General features: G+C 38.0%; 3 protein-coding genes and 1 pseudogene across 3 annotated transcripts in view; 3 read left to right on the top strand and 1 right to left on the bottom strand.

Moving 5' to 3' along the window:
* LOC148721038 (uncharacterized) overlaps window positions 1-401 on the top strand; it is a 2,443-nt gene extending 2,042 nt beyond the window's left edge. The window contains exon 1 of the mRNA XM_088738575.1: window positions 1-401. This exon is cut by the window's left edge and continues 2,042 nt beyond it. Coding sequence (XP_088594701.1) covers window positions 1-171 — 171 coding nt within the window. The 3' untranslated portion in view covers window positions 172-401.
* A 10,879-nt stretch (window positions 402-11,280) lies between these two features.
* LOC148721037 (uncharacterized) lies at window positions 11,281-12,092 on the top strand (annotated as a pseudogene).
* Window positions 12,093-17,197: 5,105 nt separating this feature from the next.
* Window positions 17,198-19,134, top strand: LOC148721036 (5-hydroxytryptamine receptor 1B-like). Its single transcript, XM_088738576.1, has one exon. The coding sequence runs from the start codon at window positions 17,198-17,200 to the stop codon at window positions 18,143-18,145; it is 948 nt and encodes a 315-aa protein (XP_088594702.1). The 3' UTR covers window positions 18,146-19,134.
* A 1,686-nt stretch (window positions 19,135-20,820) lies between these two features.
* LOC148721035 (uncharacterized) lies at window positions 20,821-21,339 on the bottom strand. Its single transcript, XM_088737739.1, has one exon. The coding sequence runs from the start codon at window positions 21,337-21,339 to the stop codon at window positions 20,821-20,823; it is 519 nt and encodes a 172-aa protein (XP_088593865.1).
* Between the last annotated feature and the right edge of the window lie 6,400 nt (window positions 21,340-27,739).

Below are 27,739 nucleotides of genomic sequence, written 5' to 3'. Positions count from 1 at the left end.
AATTGGTCTGCTGCAGTCAAAAAGATCTTGTTGGTGCAGCCTAGTTCAGCATCGGCTGAACGAGTGTTTAGCCTGCTACAAAATGCATTTAGTAAGCAGCAAGAGGCAGCATTAGAGGAAACAGTGGAAACATCGGTCATGTTACGTTACAATGACAATAAGCGCACATGAAATCATGAATTATGTGTCGGTAGAGGGGTAGCTGGTGGTGCAAAACCTTCAGGGACAGTGTAAATATTGTAAATATTGAAAGAACATGGCTTTATACCACAAACACTCGTTTATGTCAGAGAAACTTTATATCCTTAATAAGCATATTAGCAAAGTTTGTTTTGTTCGAATACAATCACGTGGTTGCGTTAAGCGAAATTTATTAATTAAATCGTTATTTGAGTTGTAAATCAATCTCTTACACCCAAAAATAGAAAGCAACTTTTGAGAAACTTTTGGATTTTGGGGCAACTTTTGAGCAACTTTTAGAATTTTGGAGCAACTTTTGAGCAACTTTTTTGGAAAATTGGAGCAACTTTTTGAGAAAATTGGAGCAACTTAGGGACAGCCCTAGTACAGAGTAGAAATCAGTGAATTTAGAAAAAAATTTTGCCAAAGTGGATACAAGAAATTACAGAAAAGATTGCTTTACTTAGAATTGAATGATGCCTAAAAAACGCCAGACACGTGGTAGAGGATAATGAACTTTACGTCAGAGTGACGTCACGTATGACATATAGGAAAGACTTTTAGCTCGAAACATTAGTTGTGAAAAAGAGTTGATAGCGTGAACATCATGTCGCATAAGACAAAAACGAGATCGGCGCGATTATGTCAATGGACTGCGTCTGTAAACTTGGTAGGCATGATGTACGATCCTCGCGTTGCAGCAAATGCAAGAGAATTGGAGTCTAATTTAGAATCGATTGACGAAATGCCAGTGATGCGTGAACCTCCATCACCAAAATTTACTCAAGCTCAAAGAGAAGTGGTACTGGTGTTTCGAAAATACCTTGAGCAGTTAAGAGAAACGAGAAAACCATCACCAGCGATGAAAATATTAGAAGGGGCACCGATCAAAGCGTTGGGTATGTTAGAAGATTTCTTAACCATCGTGGCGGATCATGCTACCCCTAACGACTTGTGGAAGTTAGATGCAAGAATCACAAATTCCATTTTCAAGCCTTCACCCTTTGATTTACCGGAGGAAAGAAAATACAGGTCTGCGTACAATTGCGTCCTTCTTGCCTTTTTACAAATACGTTCGACATTGTAAAAACCAGCCACCACCTAGAAGTTACGATTCTCCAGTCTATTCTTCTTCGGATGAAGAGGAGGAGGAGGACTGGGACGAGGTATTTCATGACGCACAAATCCCACGAGACACAGAGTGAATTACAGTCATTTAGCAGCAGCAGCAGCAGTCAGAGCAGTCACCATGAACACTTATGTGGAGCACAATCCCAAATTTTCCGGTGTGATGTTGGACGAAATTTTAGGAATCATAAGCGACACACCGGATTTAAACGATTTATGAAGAATTTCAAGTGATGAGGAAGACTATATTAAAATTACGGAAAAGCACATGGAAGATGAATATTCGGCTCATCAATATTCGGCTATACTTCGGCTCATTCAATTCTTCGGCAATACTTCGGCTTCATTTCGGTTACTCGGCTATTCGGCTCACTCCGTTCCAGGCTTTCACCGCGCCGTTTTTTCATTTATTTAGGGTTTGGAGATATTTCGTGACGGTTACATGAGTGGGGGACTTTATAGACGTGGTACACTACTCAGCACTTATCATTGTCCCCTTTATCACAACGTTTCTTGGCAATTCTCTTATCCTCGTTGCCCTTTACAAAGAATCTACCCTCCATCTACCGTCCAAACTCTTGTATCGTTGAATAAAGGCTGATAGTTTCTAAAAAAACTGTTTGGGGCTGCGTTGGTGGGGGTAACGCAATAATTTGGATATATCAACAAAGTTAAATTGGTAAATTGGCCACCGTAACGATTACAAAAGTTGACGAAAGGCTAACGCTCGAAACTTTGTTGATATATCCAAATTATCTTGTATCGTTGACTGGCAACAACTAATCTGTTGGTTGGTATTGTTACCCAGCCTCTCACTGCTACTGTTTGGATGTCTGTGGCTCGCGAACAATGTTTCGTAATCGATATATGCATTCAAATTTCCTGGACTGATTGACATGGGTTGAAGATCCTAAGCTTGAATCCTCTTTCTTTTTTGATTGCTGAAGCTGATAATGATCCAAGCCTCAACTTTACACAAATGATATGGACATTTGATTGACACCCTATCAATGAAACCAAGTCAGCTTGCGAGTAGGTCCTCAGTGATAAGCACAGCGGCACGTCGCTCCTCTGCCCACGAGTCGTGTTGCTCAAGGCCTCAAACTTATTCACAAGTGAAGTAACTCGTATCGAGCGTTAATAATGAGTGTCTGCCCGTGGGCTAAGTTAAAAGAGATTGTAGGTCGCACAGAGAAAACAATAATAATGTTACAGGTGTTTTTACATATTTGCCTTATATTCCTGTCTCATACGGGGTGTAGCTAACGCTAAGTTTCAAGTGATGCTTGGGTAATTTCCCAAGCGTCCCAGCGCGCATTCGTAAGAAACACGTGTTTTCCCAAAAACCTGATAAGAACGTCAGATTTCAGAGCAGTCAAGGTTGACTTGTCAGTTTTAGCTTTGTAGTGTAGAATTTTCTGAGATTTGTCGGATTTAGACCAGTTCATTACCCTCGTGGCTGGACAAAGGTAATATATATCTTAATTTCATTCTCTTTATTGTGCTTTCGTAAGATTTTGATGTATTTCATCGAGACAAGCCGATTCGCAAACCGTTCGATTTTCTCACCAGTTTCTTTTTCATGTATTACTTTCTAGTTTTACGCTTCTTTCTGTAACCTGCTGAGGATTTTAAAGAGACATTGCAATTCTGCCAGCAGTGTCTTAGTGAATATTTTCGTGATCAAATTAGACCTATTTATCGTGCGAAAGGTCGCTGGTAACGCGGGGTGTACCTGACAAGTTAAAGCGACAATTTCTCTGATGTTTTTCAAACGAGTAAACAATGATCAGGAAGTCTTTATATGATTATTATGTAGGAAGTAAGGTTTTAGTGATCGTCGTAGTTGTGTAGTTGTTTAGATGAAATATTTCTCGTTGCAATCACAGATAACCTCAGTTCAAGAAAAAGGAAACGAATACAGAATAATGTTGACGACATTTTTCACTGGAGGTGGAACACAGACCAAGACATTACAAGAACTGTATTGTTCCCTCTCTCTGGTTGGCAGGCTTCAACAAGAATTTAAAATTTCTTTCCTGAAGGTCTACATTCTCCTCTCTATCACAGCATTTCTTGGCAATTCTCATATCCTCGTTTCCCTTCACAAAGAAACCTTTCTTAATCCGCCGTCCAAACTCTTGTATCGTTGTCTTGCAACAACTGATCCGTTGGTTGGTCTTATTACCCAGTCTCTCCTAGGTGCTTTTTTCAGTCGTCAGCAGGCTCAAGTACAAGATCGTGTCCAGTAACAGCCGAGCCAACCAAATGCACTGAACATGGCGTGATACAAAAAGGCAGTGTATAGTGTATTGTGGGTGCAGTTAGCCTTAGTAGTTTGTTACGCACCATACTTTATGATGTCAGTTGCAGTCGCTGACTGTAAAACATATTCATCACATTTAGTGGTAATGAGGGAAGTAGTAGCTATCTTAGTTTACTTTAACTCAACTTCAAACCCGTTTCTTTACTGCTGGAAGATTAGTAATATAAGACAAGAAGTAAAGCAGAGAATAAGACAAGCACTTTGCTGTCCGTGGACTTAAATCCTCATCGAGTTATATTTGTATGAGTACTTTCAAAAAGGAGAGTCATAAAGACACGATTATTACATGAGAACGCAGGTCAATTATGTTATTAGATAGGAAGTATTAAGTAGTTTAAATGATATTGTTTTTGAGGTTTTTTCCATAGTATGGTGTGAATATTTTACTCGTTCAGTTATGTTTTTCATGATTCTCTGTGAATATTTTCCTTAGTTTATGCTGTTTTTACGTTGATTTAAATCAATCATCGAACAATACTATTGATTTGTGTAACGCAAAGCCCTGTGGGGCTCTCACTTCTAATCAAGTAATCATTAGAATAAAATGGCCTGCTGTGTCAAAACAAAATCTGGGGCCTTATTGGCCTCGCTTTCGCACAACTCAAACCGGGCCGACCAAGCAGTCCGCCATGTTTACAATCGGTTCATAAAAGTAGAATGAAATGAATTTTGTATCGAGTATAAATAGTTTTTCACCAACCATCCTTTCATTTCCGATCTCGATTAATGAGGCATTTCGTTCATCTCAGTATTCAGCAAATGTATTTTTAAATACTTGGAGGAGAATCATAATCGTACAAGCGAATCGCATCAATGAAAATTTAATCACCCGTCGAATACCAGAAAACTGGCTTGATAAGAAAATATCTTCCTGTTTTTTTATCAAATTGACATTGCAAGAAAAGAAATTGAATCTAAGGAGTAAAGGGCAAACTTTGGCTTCTAATTGTCCTGGATAATCACCTTGTACCGACTAACTCCAATGAGGAAAAATTTTGACATCTCTTAGAACGAGACAAACAGATAACAGATAACTGTTAGATAAGTTGATCAGATTTAGAGATTTTTCAGGATATTTTGCAAAGAAAAAGTACTTTCAAGTACTGATAACGCTGCAAGTTCAGGTAAGACAACATAGATTTTGCTGTAATTAAAGCCGAAAAAATGGATACGGCTGTTTTATTAGGCTGGATTATCAGATGAACGTGACCAAAATCTGACACGAGGTGAAACGTAGCATTGATCATGTGACCAGTCACGTTCCCCTCCGCTAATTGGCGGATTACAACAGTAATCAATTTGCTTTTCTTGGCAGTTCTCTTATCCTATGTGCCGTTCACAAGGAATCTTCCTTTTATTATTTGCACGTTAGGAGGGAAGATAGCTTGAACAGACTCGCAAAGCGAAGGATACCTGGAGGATCATAATAGCTTTTTCTTAATGTACCACTGCCCTGATGATGAACTGATAAATTATGGTGACCAGTAATATAAAAAACGGTGAGGTTGAGTTGTGTTGATCCCCTTTCTTAGGTACACATTCTCCTCTCAATCACAGCATTTCTTGGAAATACTTTTATCCGCGTTCCCTTTCACAACGAATCTTCCCCCAACTGCCGTCCAAAGTTTTGTATCGTTGTCTGGCAACAACTGATCTGTTGTTGGTTGGTCTTATTAACTAGTACCCTGGTCCCAGAGGTTTTCTTCTCTCTGATAAAATAGGATAAAACTCTTCTCCCCGAAAAAATCGGCGCCAAGCGCCGACAACGAGCTGCGAAGCAGCGAGCAGTAGAGAGAACTTCTGGTGGAGACCGTTGAGAACCTCACTTTGGTGCATTCAGCTGTTTTGACAGTTGATCAAATCTATCACTTTTCAAAAGCCAATAGGAAACGTCAGTTTCAAACAAAAAAACTTAGGGTCGGGGGCTTTCGTGAATGTGTCGTTACATATGAAACTACTCTAGAGGGGATGGGAGCGCCAATGTTTTGAAATTACTATCTGTTAAAATACTGCTACACGTGCGACAGGTCTCCACCGTGTATCGACAAAGAAATTTAAATTAACTTTCACCTTTACATTTCCACGGTGTATTTATGAATAGAACTAATTACACTCCTGTCAAGCGCTTCAGCACTCGATCAAACGATTTTTGCAGAGTCTGTGGAGAAAACATAAAGATCACTGGCCGTTCACAGTATAATATTTTCTCCGACAAGAATAAAGAATTTCTCGACATCTTTCGGACTGCGGTTGCTTCAGACGTTCAAGACACGAAGGATTTATCTCAAGTTTTATGTCAGAAATGCTATAGAACTGTTTTGAAATATTAAAAACTCCTAGAACAACTACAAGAACTTGAAAAACTTCGAATAGACTATAAGGAATCTGTATGGGAAAGCATTGACATACAGCGCGAGAAGAGGTGCGCCAAAGACTCCACGGTTGATAATCATGGCATAAAGAATGCAAGGAAAAAAGCGTGTACCTTTCCTGCAGCTCCAAAGAGCAAAAGAAAACTTTGTGTGCAAAATAACAATGACATAGAAGATCCTTTTTCAGCTTTGGATGTTGATTATTTCTGCGATTCGAGGGATCGAAAACGTAGTTGTGCACGAGCAGAAGTGAGAACATTCGAAGTAAACTCGATGATTTCTGTTACATTGTCGACACTCTTGTAACAGGTTTTACCCTGGTCCCAGAGGTTCTCTTCTCTCTAAGTTGAAAATGATGGACTTCCCGTAACCAGTTGGCAAGATGGCGAACACATCTTCACGATTAAGCAAAGCAAACAAAGCGTCGTTTTGTTCATTTGTGAGTTGATCTATCTCTGGAAAACGATTTTCCAGAATCAAAGGACCTATTGTGTCAAAATAACGTTCCCATAACACCATGTTCTGATGATAAATATACTGAAATTTGTCTTCTTTTAAAGCATGTTTACAAGTCTCGTGGAGCAATGCGATCTAGTGGTGTGATACTTGCCACACTCCCGTGTATAATATTGGCAATGCAAAAGCTACCAACTGTCCGGTCCCTCGGTGCGATATCGGAATACTACACCCTCCCCCACATATTTTTTCACTGGCCAATCACTGGTATCGAAAAATAATAGCCAATCAGATCGCGACGATCATCAGCTGAATGCACCAAAGTGAGGTTCTCAACGATCTCCAACAGAGGTTCTCTCGACTGCTCGCTGCTTCGGAGCTCGTTGTCGGCTCTTGGCGCCGGTTTTTTTAGGGAGAAGAGATTTATCCTATTTTTTTTAGAGAGAAGAGAACCTCTGGGACCAGGGTAATTAACAAGCCGCTCTGCCTTTTTAATTTCCTGCACTCTTGAAAACTGGATTCATTTCCGATTCACACATGATTCACATACATGCATAGCAGGCTATGTGTTATGCAAAGTGTCTTTATTTACTTTAACGGCCACAAGAGTGGAAAGAATTATCGCCCCGTTGTTGGGGTTGAGATACAAACGAATCTAGTGACTTTAAAGCGCATATGTAATATTGTAGCTCCGTTTTGGGTTGCGTCCCTTGTCTGTGCTCTCTCTTACATCAGTAGTTGTCTCAGTCGCTTCCTACACAGAGCTTTTCAAATTATATTATTTTATGATACTATATGAGGTACAAGTTATTCATTGAGCAAGTTTTTATTCGTATTTTTTTAAAAAAAAGCGAACGAAAACACTAGAACCACGTCTTGATGTTTTTCAAGCGATGGCACTCACCATAAACCCAACAGTACATAAAAGAAACGATGATATGAATTCATGCATGAAAAGCTAACGAGCCTTTTCGTTGGACTTTGCCGTCTTGTCTAACCGCTTAAAGTTGTGGTGAAGGAGATCTGATTGATGAATTTTTTTCTTGACGGTAAAACAATAGAGCACATGACGTGCACGTCACATTGCAATACCAGCCGGTCAAAACTAATGAGACAGTACTAAATTTAAATTTGTTCAGCTTAAATGGAAAAATGACCGGCCTTTATTCTGGGGCCTTTAAAAGGCTGAAGCTAATTAAAACGTCACAATATTGCTTTTAACTTACAAATCGTTTCCTTTTATTTGATAATGTAAATACAAGAAAGATCATTGAACGCTAAAAAAGAATTGGCATGTTTCCCATTTAAAAGGATTTCGCGGCTGCATGTTTAAAGAGTAAACGTTGGTGAAAAGGCTAATGACCAAAGCAGGGTTCCATCACACATCTTAGAAGAAAAACAGACAGTCTTTTGACAGAGTAAGCAGTTCGTATAAGGGCTCTTGCCATGTATCGAACATGGCACCATGCAAAAAGGCTGTGTACAGTGCACAGTGGCTGCAGTTGGCGTTAATTGTTTGCTATGCACCATTCTTTATAGTGGCAGTTGTGGTAGCTCAAAGTAAAATATAATCATACATAATCGTCGCTCGGGACGAAGCAGTTGTCCTCATGTTCTTGAACTCAACATGAAACCCGTTTCTTTACTGCTGGAGGATTAGTGAAGTAAGAGAGGCAGTAAAGCAGACAATCAGACAATCGCTTTGCTGTCCATGGAATTAGATCCTCTCCTTGTTATACTCGTATTGATACTTCAAAGCTGAGCCACGATTATTATTTGAGAACGCTCGTTGAATATGGCATCGTTGCTCGAGGTTTGCTGATAACTTTTTTTTTCACTTTTTGCACGTGAATACGAAAATTCCTAGAACCGGTTCACAATATGTGGTGCATGCCATTGTTAAAATATAAAACTACCGCTACCGTTTTTTATAAAACAATAACATCCTAGAGGAAATTTCCGGAGCGAGAAGTACTTAAGGTGCGGCAGGCTCAGGTAAGACAATACATTCCTTGCTGCAATTAAAGCCGAAAACTTGGAGACGGCTGTTTTTTAGGCTGGATTGTCAGATGAACGTAACCAAAAACTGACACAAGGTGGAACGCAGCAAAGATTTTATGACCAGTCATCACGGTTCCCCTTCGTTGATAGGTGGATTACAACAGTAATCAATTTTTTTGTCTGCTGTCAACATTCGACTCTCCTACACAGCTTTTCTTAGCAATTCTCTTATCCTAGGTGCCGTTCACAAGCATCTTCCTGTTATCCGCCGTCAACAGATTTTGTTAGCACATTGGGAGGAAAGATAGCTTGAACAAATTCGCTGCGCAAAGGATACCTGGAGTTGTGGATCCCATAGCTTTTTCTTAATGTACCAGTGCCTTGCTGATAAACTGATGAATTTTGGTGACCAGTAATATAACAGAAGGTGAGGGTGACGTGAGTTTATCCCCCTTTCTTAGTGGTGCTCATTCTCCTCCCCACAGCATTTCTCGGCAATTCTCTTATCCTTGTTGCCCTGCACAAGGAATCTTGCCTAGCAACAACTGATCTCTTGGTTGGTCTTGTCAACCCGCCTCTCTACCTTTTTTGATTTTCTGCACTCTTGAAAACCGGATCATTTTCCGATTCACACATGATTCACATATATACATAACAAGCTATGTGTTATGCGGAGTGTCTTTGTTTACTTTGACGGTCATAAGCGTGGACAGAATTATCGCCCTGTTGTTGGGGTTGAGATGCAAACGAAGAGTAACTTTGAAGCGCATATAAGCTATTGTAGTTCTGTTTTGGGTTGCATCCGTTGTCTGTGCTCTCTCTTACATCAGTAGTTTTCTCAATCGCTTCCCACACAAAGCTTTTCATATTATATTATTTTATGATATTATAAGATACTCAGGCAGTTATTGGTATATTTTATTTCTTAAGCTTATCACGAAAGAAAGCGAACGAAAACACTAGAACTACATCTTAAGAATGTTTTTCAAGCAACGACACTCGCCATAAATACAACAGTACATTAATGAAACGAAGATACGCATTTATGCATGGTAAAGGAAAGCTAACCAGACTTTTAGTCAGTGGATTTTGCCGTCTTGTTTAACTTTCTTGTTAACGTTGCTCTTAAAGTTGTAGTAAAGGAGATCTGATTGATGAATCTGTTTCTTAACGGTAAAACAATTTTGATTCCTTCTTCCTTCTAAAATAAAGCAATTGACGTTAATGTCATATTGCGATACGAGCCCGTCAAAACGAATGAAGTAGTAATAAATTTGAATTTGTTCAGTTTTACTTGAAAAATGACGGGCTTTTTTTTCTGGGGTTTTAAAATGATGAAGCTAATTAAAACGTCACAAATTGCTTTTAACTCACAAATTGTCTCTTTTGATTAGATAATGTATACTAAATACAAGGAACATCAATGAAAGCCAAAATAAGTGGCAGTTTCTTAGTTAAAAGGATTTCGCGGCTGCATTTTAAAGAGTAAACGCTAGTGACAAGGGTGATGACAAAAACAGGATTACATCACGTACATCTCAGAAGAAAAATAGACAGGTCTTTTGACAGAGCAAGCAGTTCGTATAAGGGCTCTATAAGGAAAGGGACCTCTATTGAGGAAGATTTTTAAGGTAGATGTTATTAAGAAAGTAAATTGGTCGTGGCTGGGCAGGTGCTGTGGAAACAAAATAGTCTCTTGTCACAAACAGTTAAAATTAGCCTACAGGAAACGACCCTTTTTTGTCTTAAAGAAATACTGTTGTCTTCTGTAAAAATTTTATTCAAAATATCCTTTCAGAAAATGTTAAGTATCAATGGTTTTGTTTTGATACCAGATCATTTGCCTAAACTTTCTTGAGTGAATTTGTTCAATGGGAAGAAAAAAACCACAATAAAATTTTCCGTGGCAAAGAAACATACTCTATGCAATTTATTTACCATCTACCCTTCTTAGACAGTTCGCGTACTGAGAAGAAAGAGTTGCTTTATCCAGTACTGAAATAATGATAGCAATGACTGTGTCCGTCATTCTGATTCAGCCTGAGATACCTAGAGATTAAGCAAACAGGTTCAGAAAACACCTTTGTTAAGTAATAAAATCTCCCTTTTTTGTGTGTGTGTAAAAGGAGATTTGTCGATGTGCTCCTAATGGAGTCAGTTCATATGAATATTGTCCGAAATTGAACGTAACACTCCATCTTCTCCACTCAGTTAAAGGTGAATTTTCTACCTGAGAAGATCTAGTTGACAATAATTTGGAAATAATGATAGTATCAAAGATGTATGTACGTTTCACTCTCGATGCCGGCGAATTCATTCATATTTTGGTCACTTCACCTGAATGAACTTTCATCAATGTGGGTGCTAATCAAGTTTTCATCTTATTTGTGTGAAGTTAAGACTTGAATCATTAGCCGCCTCAACAAACTGGAATTGCTAAGCTAAATAACTTGGTCTAAGAAAAAATTGAATTCGTAACAATCTCCAAATTTATCATATCATTTAGATGTAAATTAATTCGAATATATTAAAATAGTTTTGTATCCGAGCGATTGTTTATCGCACTGTTAAAATACTGATATTTCAGCTGTCTCCATTTTTTCCTATTATTGCTTCTTCATCTCTAAGGCACCCAACAGTTTTTTGACGCACTTTAAATGAGTAAATGTTGGTGAGGAAGTCTTTATGTGTTTATTTAAAGAAAATTTAGTTATCGTCGCTCGGCAGGCGCTGTTTTCGACGAAATATTTCTTGTTCCAAGAACATACAACCTCTGTACAAGAAGAAAGAAACGAATAATAATAATAATAATAACGCCAACAAAAGATCAAAGAGGAGAGGTGGCAAGAAAAGTTCCTCTCGGCCAGGTGGGAAGACGACAACCTGAATCAAAGGGGTGTTGGGATTGGCTGAGGAGCTGAACGGAGGTACCCTCGCACACTATTGCGCGGATTGTAGAGTTATACGAGCAGCTTACACCAACAAAGCTGTATACAGCGATGAAAGTGAGAACAACACAGGTCAATGATATTATGTGTAGGATGTGTAACAAAGCACACGAGAGCCTTCCCCGTGTCCTGCCCGGCTGCCCGGCTCTCGCGCAAAAAAAGTACTTGTCGAGACACGATGCGGCCCTCAAGGTCTTGTTTTTCGAGAAGCTGAGGGATTTGGAACTGATAGATGCGGTCCCCCCCTGGTACTCGTCCGTAGATCCTAAACCAGTCTATGAGTCCCAGGAGGCCAAGGCCTTCTGGGATATTCCAGTGTATGCGGAGCGCAGTTTTGTGAAGCAGAACAGAGTAGATGCGCGTTTCATTGACGTCAAGAAGAAAGAGGTGATAGCTGTGGAGATGTCGTGCCCGTGGATAGACAACCGGCTGACGAAGACCGAGGAGAAGACTGCAAAGTATGGTCCTTTGAGGTGGGAGATGGCTCAGCAGTATCCAGGATTCACCATCAAACAACATAATATCATCATTGATGCCCTGGGTGGATGGTCGAGAAATGTGGACGTGTCTATGATAGAGCTATTCGGAGGCCGGGGAGAGGTGATCCTAAGAAAAATGCAGAAAGCTGTCCTTTCGAACACCTTGAACATTTCAAGAACTTTTAAAATTATCACCAGATAGCTAAGGAGCTCACTTATATAACTTTTAGAGACTTTTCGTAACTAAGTTTCTTGTATTTATCAGATTATTAGATATATATATATATATATATGTATTTTATCATTTAATTTTTATTGATTTATTTATTTACGTTTTCAAAGTTTAGGAAGATTCTATTCCTACGCGCAGCCTGAGCCACGTTTATCGCCCCAGTCTGTGTATGATCTTATGGCAAACATAAGTTTTTACAACTGTCGGATAATAATAATAATAATAATAATAATATAATAATAATAATAATAATAATAAAGTATTTATAAAGCGCACACTCCACTATTTGTCCATGGCGCTTTACATCAATAAGTTAAAAATCATCTAAAAATTAAAAGGGTCAAAAAGCTTGTTTAAAAAGATGTTTTTAAATGTCGTTTAAAAATGTCTATCGAACTACTGGATCTTAGTTCAAGTGGGATCGAGTTCCATAGTCTCGGTGCCGCCGCAGCAAACGCTCTCTCTCCATATGTTTTCAGTCTAGCTTTCGGGGTCGCCAGAAGGTGTTGAGAGGACGATCTTATTTCCGTTCAGAGGTGTGGTGCTTTAGTAATTCACTGATGTAGGAAGGCGCTATTCCGTTGAGAGCTTTGTAGACCAGTGGGAGAATTTTAAAAGATATACGGTAACGGACAGGTAGCCAGTGAAGCTGTTTGAGGAGGGGGGTTATATGATCAAATTTCCTAGTACGTGTAACAACTCGAGCTGCTGTGTTTTGAATGGATTGCAATCTTGAAATTGGATGTTGTGGAAGACCATAAAGCAGAGAATTGCAGCTATTCCAATTTCGCTGCAGTAACAAAGGCATGAACAACAATTTTAAAACTCTCCTACTCAATGTACTTTCTGATTTTGGCGATTTCTTATGTGATAATGAGAAGACTTGCAAATTGATTTTATGTGGTCCTTAAAGTTAAAACATTTATCAAAGACGACGCCGAGATTACGAGCTGAGGATGATGGTACAACTGTCACGTTGCCAATTTGAAGAGAGTCTAAAGGAGGTCTGGGACGATACCTTGAGCTGATGAAAACAACTTCAGTTTTGTCTTGATTTAGTTTAAGCTTGTTGATAACCATCCAGTTATCTATATCACGGACACATTGCTCGATAGTAGTTTTACAATCTACCATTTTATCAAGACAGTCAGTTTTAAATGCCACATAGAGCTGAGTGTTGTCAGCGTAGAAATGATACTCTAAGTTGTAACGCTTAATAAGGTCAGCAAGAGGAGAGGTATATAGTAGGTATAAAAGAGGGCCAAGGACTGATTCATGTGGGACGCCGCGTTCCAAGAGACGTTAAGAGGATTTGCCTTTATTCACATTAACAAACTGTTTTCGTGATGTTAAATGAGATCTTAGCCAGGCGAGTACTGTTCCTTTGATCCCAAAACGACGAGATAACCTTCATAATAAGATGGAATGATCTACAGTATCAAAGGCAGCAGATAGGTCAAGTAAAAGTAGAATAGCAGTGTTATTGTTATCAATAGCGGTGAGAATATCATTTTGAACTCTAACGAGGGCCGTTTCAGTACTATGAAATGGCTTTATATACGGACTGAAATGTCACGTCAAGATGTTGCCTCAGTATATGGTCATTCAATTGCAAAGCAACAGCCTTCTCTATTAGCTTGGACACAAACGTTAGATTTGAGATTGGGCGGAAAATTTTTAATTGCTCAAAAATCAGCATCTTGTTTCTTGAGAAGCGATTTTAATACCGTGAGCAACTTTCAAAGCACATGGCATCACACCATTCTTGAGGGAAAAGTTTATAATAGGCGAGGTTAGTGCAGGTAGGATGATGGGAAAGCATGTTTTTAGAACAGATGCTGGAAGTGGATCGAAGTCACATGATTTTGTTACTGTCTTCGCAGCTAATTTCTTTACCATCTCTAAAGTAACTTACTAAAAGTTGTGAATCTGCACATCTCACAGAGGTCTGTCAATAGTATGAGATGAACTGAGGTCATTCTCAGGAACTCTCTCTATAAACGCATTGTGTATCTTGTTAATTTTACTGATGAAAAAATTGTTGAATGCATCCGCGAGGCTGATGGAATCAGGAAAACAGGAAGGATAGTGTTGTACTTTCTGTTTCTGAAGTAATTTGTTAACAGTTTTAAATAACATCCTCTGATCACCTGAGAAATCACTGATAACGGTGGTGTAATAAGATGATTTCGCTGAGTCTATTAAATTGTTAACAACACTGCATTAGTGAACGTGTAGTTCGCGATCACTTGGAAGTAGGGTAGAACGCCACTTTCTTTCTAGTTTTCTTCTAATGCGCTTATTTTGAGCAATCTCAGTTGAATACCAGGGTGCTGATGGACGAACTGTAACCACACGTTGCTTGATAGGTGCATGTCGGTCTAACAACAAGCGCAGCACATTATCATATTGATACACCAAGATGTCTAAGTGATAAGATGGTTCTTTAATTAAAGCGGAATTATTAATGTCATCACAGAGGGCATCATAGTCAATTGAACGTAGTTTTCGATAGTTCCTAGTTTCCTTCCTGGACTGAGGTTTCTGTAGCAGAAGTTTAATTTTTACAGCAGAATGATCTGAGATCACGGGGTCAAAAATTAAACTATCAGTATAAAATGCGTCATTTGGATTTGGTAATCGCAAGATCAAGAATATGACTGCTAATATGAGTGGCTTCCGTGACATGTTGCCTGAGATTGTAGGACTCCAGAATATCCACGAACCTTCTAGCTTGAAAATTATCGCCATCATCCACATGTAGGTTAAATACGGAACAATATCGACAACAAATTCACTAGAGGTGGAGCACAGGCGAAAACGTGTGGAGAACTGCTAAGCTCCCACTCTTTGGAGGGTGGGCCTCAACAAGAATCAGCAGCAGTTAACACTCTCCTATCCATCACAGCGTTTCTTGACAATTCTCTTATCCTTGTTCCCCTTCAAAAAGAGTCTTCCCTTCAGCTCTCATTGTTTTCATGACTAACTTCATCGGAAACCTCACTGAGTTCAGTTAACAGGTAGCTGGCACTATCATTGACAGCATCCTCTAAATCGATCGACGCTAATAGCTTTCGTCTTCTATATAGGTCGTAAAGGACATCTGAGTCGAATAAAAACCCGAGAAAAAAATTCGAGATTTGGTCCGCAATGTTAAAAATTGGCAGATGGAGTGACAGCTTCGACTCCATTTTCTTTATTCTGAAAGAGCGCGCCCTTTCAACCAATGACAGCGCGTGTTATATCCGAACTCTATTATAAGTTTTATTAGATAGTAAGAGATAAGAAGCTCAAATAATATTGTTGTTCGAGGTTTGTACATAGTCTGTTGGGAATATTTCATTTGTTAATTTATGTTTTTTGTGTTGTGAATACTTCCCCCATCAATTTATGCTTTTTATGAGATACAATGAAATATATGAAGTTCATATATTTTGTACTGCGGTATTAGATACATATGATGCACGATCCTCGCAGTAGATAGCGCTATTTAAGCAATAGCGAAAATCAGACCTGAAAAAAATCAGGCCTGTACGGGATTCGAACCACTGACCTCTGCGATACTAGTGCAGCGCACTACCAATTGAGCTAACAAGCATAGCGCTATCTACTGCGAGGATCGTGCATCATATGTATCTAATACCGCAGTACAAAATATATGAACTTCATATATTTCATTGTATCTCATTTATCACTTTCACGGGTTTATTACGAATCAACTTAACGGCCTGCTACCAGTTGGCTTGTTAGCTCAATTGGTAGAGCGCTGCACTAGTATCGCAGAGGTCAGTGGTTCGAATCCCGTACAGGCCTGATTTTTTTCAGGTCTGATTTTCGCTATTGCTTAAATAGCGCTATCTACTGCGAATATCGTGCATCTTATGCTTTTTATGTTTATTAATGTCAATCATCGAACAATACTACTGATTTCTGTAGCGCAAAGCCCTGTGGGGCTGTCACTTCTAATCGAGTAATTATTAAAACAAAATGGCTTGTTGTGTCCACTACATAGCTTTCTTTTAACGGAAACAACTGAAAGAAAGGCAATAGAATCACTAATCATATCTTTTCAAGAGTATTGTTCGTGCTAGCTAGCTACCAATGATCATGAATACGGCAAGGCACAATTGAAGAAAGATATGCATACATTTTACTTTCATGTATAATCTTTTAGCAATAGAAAAGTATTCGATAAAACTTCAAAGAGTAGCTAGACAGAGTTTTTTTTAATTTCAACGTTTTTTTCCTAACTTAAAGAAAGAGGCTTACCATTGATGCCATATTGCCAAACGAGTTGCATTGGTCGACGTTTAGTCTCGGATTTGTTTCTTATCAGAAAAATTTCCGTAATGCTTTTAGATATGTAAAGAGGTTCCGTTGCTTGTGTATGTTAAACAAACTTTAAGAATGCGTATGAAATAAAATTGACCATAACCGGCTGTTTTAGTTTCTTTATTTTTAGCTTGCTTAGGCTGATAACGATTCAAGCTTCAACTTTACACAAATGACATGTATTCATAGTTAGTAAATTTATTTTCCGAGGGCCGCAAAGTTATTAGCCTTTGGTTATCAAGTGTTAACCCTCTTTAGATAAATTCTTTATTATTATTATTATCATTATTGTTGTATGAACATTTGATTGACACCCTAACCTGTCAATAAAACTAAGTCAGCTTACGAGCTGGTTCTCGTTATCAGCATTGCGGTACGTCGTACTGAAGCGTTGATAATGAGCGCCTCGCCGTGGGCTAAGTAATAAGGGATAGTTTGTCGCACATAGAAAACAATAACAATGTTCCAGGTGTTTATATAAATTTGCCTCTTATTCCATTTTCATACGTGATATACCAGACAAGTTAAAGCCACGAAAATAAGCTTTTTGACACAACAGACAAATTTGTCTGTGACGTTTCTTAAACGAGTAAAAAGTGATGAGAAAATCTTTATCTTATTATTATGCAGGAAATGAGTAAGTTTATAGTGATTGTTGTTGTGTTGCTGTTTTGATGAAATATTCGTTTTCGCTACAATCACAGATAACCTCAGTTCAAGAAAAAGGAAACGAATACAGAATCATGTCGACAACAAATTTCACTGGAGGTGGAACAGAGACCAAGACATTTCAAAAACTGTATTGTTCCCCCTCTTTGGTTGGTGGGCTTCAACAAGAATTTAAAATTTCTCTCCTAAAAATCTACATTCTCCTCTCCATCACAACATTTCTTGGAAATTCTCTTATCCTCGTTGCCCTCCACAAAGAGTCTACCCTTCATCCGCCGTCCAAACTCTTGTATCGTTGTCTGGCAACAACTGATCTGTTGGTTGGTCTTGTTGCCCAGCCTCTCCAAGCTACCTATTGGATGTCCGTGGCTCGCGAACAATGGATTCTTTGTCGATACGCATATGACGCCAAATTTCTTACAAGCTATACATTATGTGGAGTGTCTTTGATGACAATGACCGCCATAAGCGTGGACAGACTTCTCGCCCTGCTGTTGGGGCAAAGATACAAACAAATTGTAACTTTGAAGCGCACATACATCATCATAGCTGCCTTTTGGATTGTATCTACTGTCAATGCCTTATCCTACACATTAGATTACCGTATAGTCAATTGGTATGGCCACATAGTTATACCATCTTGCCTTGTTATTTCAGTCGCCTCGTATATAAAAATTTTTCGGGGTCTCAGTAATCATCAGGGTCAAGTACAAGATCATGTCCAACAACAGCCGAGCCAATCAAATTCACTGAACATGGCGCGATACAAAAGGGCAGTGTATAGTGCACTGTGGGTGCAGTTAGCATTGGTAGTTTGCTATGCACCATCCTTTATAGTGGCAGTTGTAATCGCTGACAGTAAAACATATTCATCACACTTAGTGGTATTAAGGGGAGCAGCAGGTGTCTTAATTTACTTTAACTCGACTTTAAACCCTTTCCTTTACTGCTGGAAGATAAGCGAAGTAAGACAAGCAGTGAAGCAGACAGTAAGACAAGCGCTTTGTTGTCCATGGAGTTAGGTTATCCTCGACTTCTTTTAAACCTGAAAGTGTTTACACAATTATTTTATGAAAACGCCCGTCAATGTTATTAGATAGGACGAAGTAAGAAGTTCAAATAACATTGTTGTTCGAGGAACTATTTTATCTGTTAATGAATTTCTTTTTGTGTTGTGAATATTTTCCCCTTTATAGTATGCATTTTATGTTTATTAATGTCAATCATCGAACAATACTATTAATTTCTGTAAAGCAAAGCCCTGTGCGGCTCTCACTCTTAATCGAGTAATCATTAGAACAAAATGGCTTGTTGTGTGCACTAAATAGCTTTCTTTTAACGGAAACAACTGAAAGAAAGGAAATGGAACACTAACCCTATTTTTTCAAGGGTGTTGTTCGTGCTAGCTAGCTACCAATGATCATGTATACGGCAAGGCATAATTGAAGAAAGATATGCATGCATTTTACTTTCATGTTTAATCTTCTTTTAGTAATAGAAAAGTATTGGAGAAAAGTTCAAAGAGTAGTTGAAGGGAGTTTTTTTAATTTCAAGGCTTTTTTCCTGACCTAAAGAAAAAGGCTTTTTATTGATGTCATATTACCAAACGAGTTGTATTGGTCGAAGTTTAGTCTCGAATTTGTTTTGCTATCAGAAAAATTAGTATCTCTTGTGACAGAAATAAGCATCACTTATTGAATAAGGGAACGTTGCTAAAAAATTTTCTGTGATAGCAATGGCACATACGTCTATATATATGTCCTTCATTCTGATTCAGCCTGAGATACCTGGAGATTAAACAAACAGGCTAAACAAACACCTTTGTTAAGTAATAATTTAGAAGTCTCTCATTTTTTTTGCGGTGTGAAAGGAGATGACTTATTTATGTGCTACAAAGGAAGAAAGTTTTAGGTGATCATCACCAGGAGGAAGTCCTTTGAAGGAAACATTCCTTACTGCAATAAACAGATTATCTGTGAGAAAAAAGGAAATGGCCGCTCATCAAACTGCAGAATTACTTCAGAAAGGACATGTCAGTAACAACACCAAATCATTGTTTTCGATCAATTGCACTTGGCATCTCTGTCAGTGTATAACTTATGCAAAAAGCCCATAATTTTTTTTCAATTATTTCCAGGCTGATGAGTAAATTATCTTGAACTCTGTATCTGATCAGAAGTTCAGTTTCCCGAAGCTGATAATACTTTTAAAGATTTCGAAATGAAAAAAATAGGTTAAACATTGATCAATGATGAACCCATTCAGAAAATTTTGTTCTGAATTGAGGGATCTTTTCTATCGTATCGTGAAATGAGGACAACATCACACATTTCTGATGGTGCATAGATTCTCCAGGAGATAGGAAAATTTCTATCACTCAGGGCGAATAAGGTTGACAATTTTTTAATCTTATCGGAGATCTTTATAAGGGAAAAGGCAGATGAAATATAGGAGATTGTCTGTTACAGACAGAGGATTCCCTAATGTATGATAATCGGTACAGATGACCTTCAAGAAAGTCCCGGACAAAATTGACGTAACATGTGACAGAACAAGCGGTTTGTGTGTACATTACAAGTTAGAAAGAAAACGCCGCTGGCAATAGTCCTGAATAATAGCAAGCCAAAGTTATTCTATTTGCATTGGATCCAATTTCATTTATTCCAAAGTCTTGCTAATAAAAATACAAGAAAGGCATTTCTGTATCAAGCAAGCTTTCATCTATACAGCAGGTGATTGACTTCTTCTTGCAGCAATTTCCGTGTGTGATCAACGATTATCCTTTGATTACAGTTAAAGTTATCAAGCAAGCTTTCATCTATACAGCAGGTGATTGACTTCTTCTTGTAGCGATTTCCGTGTGTGATCAACGATTATCCTTTGATTACAGTTAAAGTTACATTCGAACAGTGAAGTGAACAAAATATTCTATTAAAAATATTAAAATATTAAAAATATCGGTATCAGAGACAAAGGGATGGATAGTGCAACCCTACTTACACTCTATTCACAATTTATTTCATTCCACCTCTTTATTTATTTGTTAAACTTCCACTGAGTTAAAAAATAAGCTCAATAGCAAAACGAAAAGCGAAATGCAAAAAGCTCAGTGAGGAATAATCACAAAAGAGCGAGCTCACACTAGGTGAAAGTCCTCCAAAAAAAAAAAAAGAAAAAAGAAATTGGTGATATAAGACTAATTTAATGTCTTAAAAATATCTATATAAAATATGCAAATTCCTGAAATATATAAAATATACGTAAGTATAATAGTTTATAAGTAATTAGAAGCAACACTGGCGGAAACCAATTAAATTCCTGGTGGCAAAGCATTTAGGACACAAGGACTTCCAAGTAAAAACGCTGTCCTGATCGAACGTTTCGATAAGAGCTTTTTTGTAACGTTTAATTAATGATCCGTTGAAAGAAATAACACTAGATAAAGTTCTTAATGACAAAGGCAAAGAATTCCATAACTTAACAGTTCTGTTGAAATAGCTACGTTGAAAGAGAGACGTTCTACATTTCAAAGGCTGATAATCTACTGAGGAACAACTATTACGATCGAGTAGATCTAACTATTACTTTGGGCTGAATAAACTCTGTGATATCGATGTTATAGATGCCATTAATGGCCTTAAAGAAAAATAAATAAATCTCTGATTTCATACCAGTACGACTCTGGCAATAGGTTCAGTTAAATAAGCCTTTCTTTGTAGGGAATAAGAGCTAAAATATACTTTGTTGCTCTACGTTGAACTGCTTCGATTGTTCGAAGACCACCAATATGTAAGGGACTCCACACCTCACTTGCATAACCCAGATGAGATCGCACCACGCTCAGGTACAAGGAACGCTTGACTGTAGGTCCAAAACTAGGGTCAGATGTTCTGTAGAGAAAATCCAGCAATTTGTTAGCTTTGGATGACATGGAATAAAAGTGGGAACTCCATTTTAGATCGGTATTAAGAATAACACCAAGATCTTTTTGGGTATCGGTCTGAGCAATGACATGATTTCCAATATGATAGGAGCCTTGAAGTGGAGATTTCTTTCGAGTTACACGTATGGCTTCGCACTTCTTGAGATTAACCTTCATGCGCCAGTTAGTAAACCATTCAAGCACTTTATCAATATCCTGTTGAAAATTAGTTATATCAGACTCGGTGTGGATAGTGCGAGCAAGCTTGGTATCATCTGCGAAAAGGTAAGCCATAGTAGAGCTAGATAACACATCTGGTAAATCATTAATATGCCATAGGAAGAGCAGTGGCCCCAGAATACTTCCCTGGGGTACTCCTGAGAGCACAGGTAAGGATGAAGATGTTGCGCATTTGATTAACACTTTCTGGGACCTATTTGTAAGATAATCTGCGAACCATTGGAACAGAGAGCCATCAATGGCAGAAGCTGCAAGTTTTTGTAATAGAAGGGAGTGAGAGACAGTGTCAAATGCTTTAAACAGGTCCAAGTAAACAACATCAGATTGGAGAGAGTTATCCAGGGCCTGTCCGATTTTATGAAGAAAGCAAAGTATCTGGGTGACTGTCGAGCGACAACTCAGAAATCCATGTTGCCGAGTCGATAAGGAACTGCTAAGATGGGTGATCAATCTATTGAAAATACATCTTTGGAGAACTTTGGATAAGGTACAAAGTAGGGAAATAGGTCTGTAATTCTCTTATTCGTCGGGAGCCTATAGCTACTCTCGCCTAGGCGTTGAGCGAGTAAAACACATCTTTTGTAATTCCCAAACCTCTCGCTTATTTCATATCTTTACGACCGCACGCTGAGCCAAGAACCTATCATAGACTCTACATTGTCAAAATAAAGACAAATCAGCTCGATTAAGTACTATCGGCTTCGTGTAATGCCTAAGTGTGTGCTTGCGGTGTTCTGAACCGAAGATCGACATGCAACACATCATTTTGCATTAGAGTTTCCTAGCACACATGAATGGGATTTTCCGTATTACGCATACAATCGCGCCTGCGTATTACCTTCTCCATTCCCCTAACTAGTTGCGAGCCCACAATGCAGTCGGCCGGTCATGCTAAAAATAGCGCCTTGTATGTACGGACGTACTGTCATAACCTACCAAAGTTTGGTGGTTCCACCAAATGTTATCGGTTTGATGGGTGTCTGTTTTTACTACCATTTTCTGAGTATGGGGCTACGCTGCTCGCGCAGCATCCAAACCTTAATTTGCTACCAAGATCCAAATAAACTAATAGCAGTGTTTCTTCTTTGAAATTCGGATGAAAAGTGTCTGTTTTCTAAAGATACATGTCACTTTTTATCTCATTGAATGGCTGGGTTTTGTTTTTATTTTAGAGAATCTAATTTCTCAGTAATTCGCAGCTTCTTCGGTTCTGCAAAATCGCTGAGACTGCTCCATCATAGTGTATATTTGCCTTAAAAATAAAAAAAATAATAATAAAAAGGGAAACAAAACGTTAAGTATATTAACTGAGTAATAATAATAATGATAATAATAATAATAATTGGCTTTATTTAGAGAGGGTAAAAGCACTTAACAGTAGCCCTAAGACACTGATGACTCTGTGGCCCTCAAAACAATTACAAATATAGATGCTACAGCTAATAACTATAAAATATACCATATTTAAAAATGCAAAGACTAGCAAAAACTAACGATAAAAACCAACGTTTCGGTGTCATCATGACGCCATTGTCAAGGAGAAATAAAAAATAAAGTTTGTGGCAAGGTGTAACACTAAATTAGCATAAATATGTTACGAGCTAATTAAAGTGTAACATATTTATGCTAATTTAGTGTTACACCTTGCCACAGACTTTATTTTTTATTTCTCCTTGACAATGGCGTCATGATGACACCGAAACGTTGGTTTTTGTCGTTAGTTTTTGCTAGTCTTTGCATTTCTAAATCTTCATATTTAAAAAGGATAAAATATAATAAATAGTTCATAGAAGACATTATGACAAAGAAAATAAAAAACAATCTAATACATATATACAAATACAGTCTAAGGCGCATCGCAGCCTTTTGTTCAGCTAGAAAGGATTTAAAAACATTGTGCTTAAAACTTGCTAGCGAGCCATTATTTCTTATATTATAATTCATGCAATTCCAGTCCTTTATAGTCCTAATAGTGAGAGTACGACCTCCTTCTGTTTTTCGTTTATGCTTGGGGCACATCAGATGAGTAATTTTAAGCCCCAAAGGTTGCTACCTAAACGGTTTTTTGCCTATTTGAAAGATTAAGACCACCTTCTACAACAGAAAACTTTTTCAGCAAATTGTCTTTTTTCACTTGAAAAAAAAAACGGGAAGTTAATATGTCTTAATTAGCGTTACGGACATACCTAGACATTTGACGGAGACATTTGAGCGTCAAAGTAAGAACAATCATACTTACCGTTTTTTGAAAAGAAGATCGTAAATGAACTTTTATCCAGGACAATTTCACCTCTTGAAAGCGAGGGACACTAGCTATGCTAGAAATTATTCTCTTGCATTTCGTGACTTAATAAACAATTGTTTCGTTCTTGACAGCACCTGCCCGGCGACGATTACGTAAACCTTACCTTTCTTAATTTAAATTTACAGAAACTTAGTAAATTCCCTTTTTATAAAATACAAGTACTGTACGTCAGTCATGCTTTTTCTGTCACAAGAGATGCCAATCTCTCCTAAGGAGATGCATTACATATAACTTATTTTTAATCAGTTTCCCTGCAACATACTCTAAAAAGTCTCTTCTTAAATGCAAAAAAAATTTTATTTTACAGCAACATGAAAGATAGAAATATCCTTTCCCGGAGGAAAATTTTCCTGAAAATTGTTTTGGCATTAAGTTAGGTAGGATGTGTGAAATCTAAAACCAACCAAGTGTTTATCCAACCGATTATTTACTTCAATCTTGGGATGAATTTTAATTAAGGGATGAGGATATAAAAATTTGAGCTCTTATCAAGATTTACGATATGATCCAAGAGCCAACTGTAGTAAAGAGAAGTGACCTTGATAAGATCTTGAGATGAATACCGCCGCCCAGTTAGCCCAATGGATAGTGCGCTGGACTGTTGTGCGGGAGGTCGAGGGTTCGAGCCCCGGCCGGACCAACACTCAAGGTCTTAAAATAATTGAGAAGAATTTGCTACCTTTCTATAACATCAAGAAATGGTTAGATATTCTAGTCTTCTCGGATAGGGACGAATAAATGCGCAATAATTGGCTACTTCAACTATTTCGTTGCCCTTCTAAGTCGGGATAACTTATCAGCAAACTGTCTACTGTTGCATAAAATAACAAGAAACTTTATCACTAAATAAAGCTGTTTGCCAAACCTGCATATTTGATATAACTATGAATTAGTTTAACTTTATCACTAAATAAAGCTGTTTGCCGAACCTGCAGGTAAACTGTCTAAAAATGAAGACAGCTAATTTAAGTAATACTTACTCAAATTTTCACCAATTATTTCAATTCTACTTGAGAAAATCAATTTCAAGCAAGTGAAACAGTGATACCATTATGTGACAAATAGGTTTATATTGAGATTTGATCGAGTAAAATCGGATTCTTGAAAACAAGAGTATTTACGTTGGAAATTAGTCTCCATCATTTCGTTTCTTAATAAACAGTGGTTTCGTTTTTCTTCCTCAGGTTAAAAATGCAAGTACGAAGTTACTGTACTTATCCTGTCACAAGAGATGTCAGTTTCTTACCATGCAGTGCCGTTAATATCAGTTTTGACATCACGTAACTTCTGGAACTATTATCAGCTACGAGAAAGTGATTGTTGAAGGTAAAGTGATCATGATCAGTGTGGAAAAGATTTGAATACAAAATGTGGACTTTAAAACTTGAATGTATAGACAGAGAGGCAAGGGATTTAAGGCGGTTTCTTTTACGTGAAAAACCCCTCTCCTTTTTTTTTAAATTTACTTTACGCTTCACATGCGACTTAAATCTAAAGCAGAGAATTTACTCGAAAGGCAAGACATGTCACGTCCCGAAATAATGTGCCCATATAACATTCACTTTTCTTTAGATTCTTTCTGTCGGAGTAATGAAAACCCTTTCTCCTTCTAAATCAACCGTACTCTTCCTTTTAACAAACAAATTCACTTTGTTTTTCACCAACTAAACAAAACATTTTAATCATATGCAAAAGTTCGTGATAACAGTAACTGTCTTGTATATTTTCCTCCTATGATCAGTAAATTAGCAATGTTTGAGATGAGATATAGTTAGGTGGTTATAAAAACTATCATGTATACTGCAGTTGAAACTGTCAACATTCTTCCTCTTCTCAAGAACATTCTGATCATGATGGTCTCCTGTGGGAACAAAATTGTAATCCTGGTCGAAACTCGATCAATATAAGTGAAAAACTTTTATTTTCTTTTGTTATAATTTCAACAAATTTCTCCTCGGCTAAAGATTAATACTTTTAAAAGAACTCTATGAGAAATATAGTGATAAGCAGGTTTGATTAAAAAGAATGATTAAGGATTACCACGCGATAAAAATATTGAGCTCGCTCACCGGCTAACTTGTAAACCGGCTCTTACAGCAAACTACCTACTCTTAAAGCTGAATATTCTCCTGAGTCTTCATTTAACCAACAAATTTTTTTCAAAGATGAAAAAAAACATCCCACCTCCCTTCTACCTCTCACTAACATGTTTCTATCCGTTTACAAGACGTTGTTTATCATAGGAATGCCAACCAGAGGCGTTCCTCTACTGTAATACAGTAAGGAAAATGAGTTTTTTTTCTTCACTTTTCCTCAGCTGTTCTCAGTGGAACTTAAATTAGTACCTTGAACTTTTCAATGCGCTATAACTGCTCATGCAATCACATATCATTATTTCTAACCTCAGCATAGTGCTTCTCGAATTGTCCGTTTCACCGCTTGTCTCACTTCACTAATCTTCCAGCAGTAAAGAAAAGGGTTAAATGTCGAGTTAAAGTAAACTAAGACAGCTGTTGCTCCCATCAATACCACTAAGTGTGATGAATATCTTTTACTGTCAGCGATTACAATTTCCCCTATAAAGTATGGTGCATAACAAACAACTAATGCTAACTGCACCCACAGTGCACTGTTCACTGCCTTTTTATGTCGCGCCATGTTCAGTTCATTTGGTTGGCTCGGCTGTTGTTCGACACGATCTTGTACTTCTGCCTGATGACGATTGAGAGTGCGGAAAATCTTTGTGTACGAGCTCATGATTGTGATACCTAGGCAAGATGGTATCACTATATATACATACCAATTCGTTACACGATGATCGAGCTGAAATCATAAAGCAACGACACTACATATAACTTCCAGAAGGTAGCTATAATGATGTATGTGCGTTTCAACGTTACAATTTGTCTGTATCTCAGTCCCAATAACAGGCTAGGGCGAGAAGTCTGTCCACGCTTATGGCTGTCATCGTCATCAAAGAAACTCCGCATAATGCAAAGCTTGTTATCTGAAATGCTTCTCTTGCGTATTGACAAAGACTCCAGTTTCCCTGAACCAAGAATATCCAATAAGTAACATAGAAAGGCTCACTAACAAGACCAACCAACAGGTCGGTTATGGCCAGACTACGATACAACCATTTGGATGGCGGATGAAGGGAAGATTCCTTTTGAAGGGCAACAAGGATAAGGGAATTGCCAAGAAAAGCGGTCACCGAGAGGAGAATGTGCACCGCTAAGAACGAAACTGATTCTTGTTGAAGCCCATCCACAAAAGAGGGAGTTTAGCCGCCTCCCGGTTAGCTCAATGGATAGAGCGCTGGACTGTTGTGCGGGAGGTCGAGGGTTCAAGCCGGACCAACACTCAGGGTCTTAAAATAATTGACAAGAATATGGTACCTTTCTATTACATCAAGAAATGGTTAGATATTCTAGTCTTCTCGGATAAGGAACAATGAATGGAGGTCCCGTCTCCTGCAGGGTTAGGGGCAGGAGACGTTAATTTCCCACGCACGAGATTACTGTGTGATGGATGTCCTCCCCTGGGGTGGGATGGGTGGGTAACAGGACCCCCGTTGATACCAGTGTTTACTACACTGATGGGGCTATCCTGTATAAATATAGATGTCTACTATGTCTACTACTAGTAATGCCCTTATTGAAATATTTAAGTATGTGATCCACCTCCTTTTAAATTTGTTGTCGTCATTAAAGCGCAGCTTAGTAAACGTTCGTTTCCTTTTTCCTTGTAGTTATCTAAAATTGCAACAAGCAATATTTCATTTAGAATACTCCTACGCACCAAAATCACATATAACTTGCTTTGATTTTAAGATCCAGAATACTGACTTCAAAAACATAGTTACCACAGTTCAAATGTAGGTGAAAACTGTGTTTGATGAAGATACATGTCACTTTTTATCCCATTGTATCGCTGTGTTTTGCATTTATTGTCATCCGTGAGAGGAACCAGTTTCTGCGTAACCAACAGCTTATTAAATTCCTTATAATTTCTCTGTACTTTTTCGCCAGAAGTTACGTTTTACTTAAAAACTTTTAATTAAAAGAACAGAACGTAACGATAAGTGCTATCAATAATTTTAAGTCTTGAATGGTGCGATACTTTCGGTTGTTTTTTTATTTTTCTATA

The sequence above is a fragment of the Stylophora pistillata genome, chromosome 11, assembly GCF_964205215.1.
Source record: "Stylophora pistillata chromosome 11, jaStyPist1.2, whole genome shotgun sequence".
NCBI classification, from domain to species: Eukaryota; Metazoa; Cnidaria; class Anthozoa; order Scleractinia; family Pocilloporidae; genus Stylophora; species Stylophora pistillata.
The sequence above is the reverse complement of the archived record's forward strand: the minus strand, read 5'-3'. Positions and strand labels throughout refer to the sequence as shown.

Coding starts and splice junctions, on each gene's coding strand:
- LOC148721036 (XM_088738576.1), top strand. CDS start 17,198: ATGTCGACAACAAATTTCACTGGAGGTGGAACAGAGACCAAGACATTT.
- LOC148721035 (XM_088737739.1), bottom strand. CDS start 21,339: ATGGCTTACCTTTTCGCAGATGATACCAAGCTTGCTCGCACTATCCAC.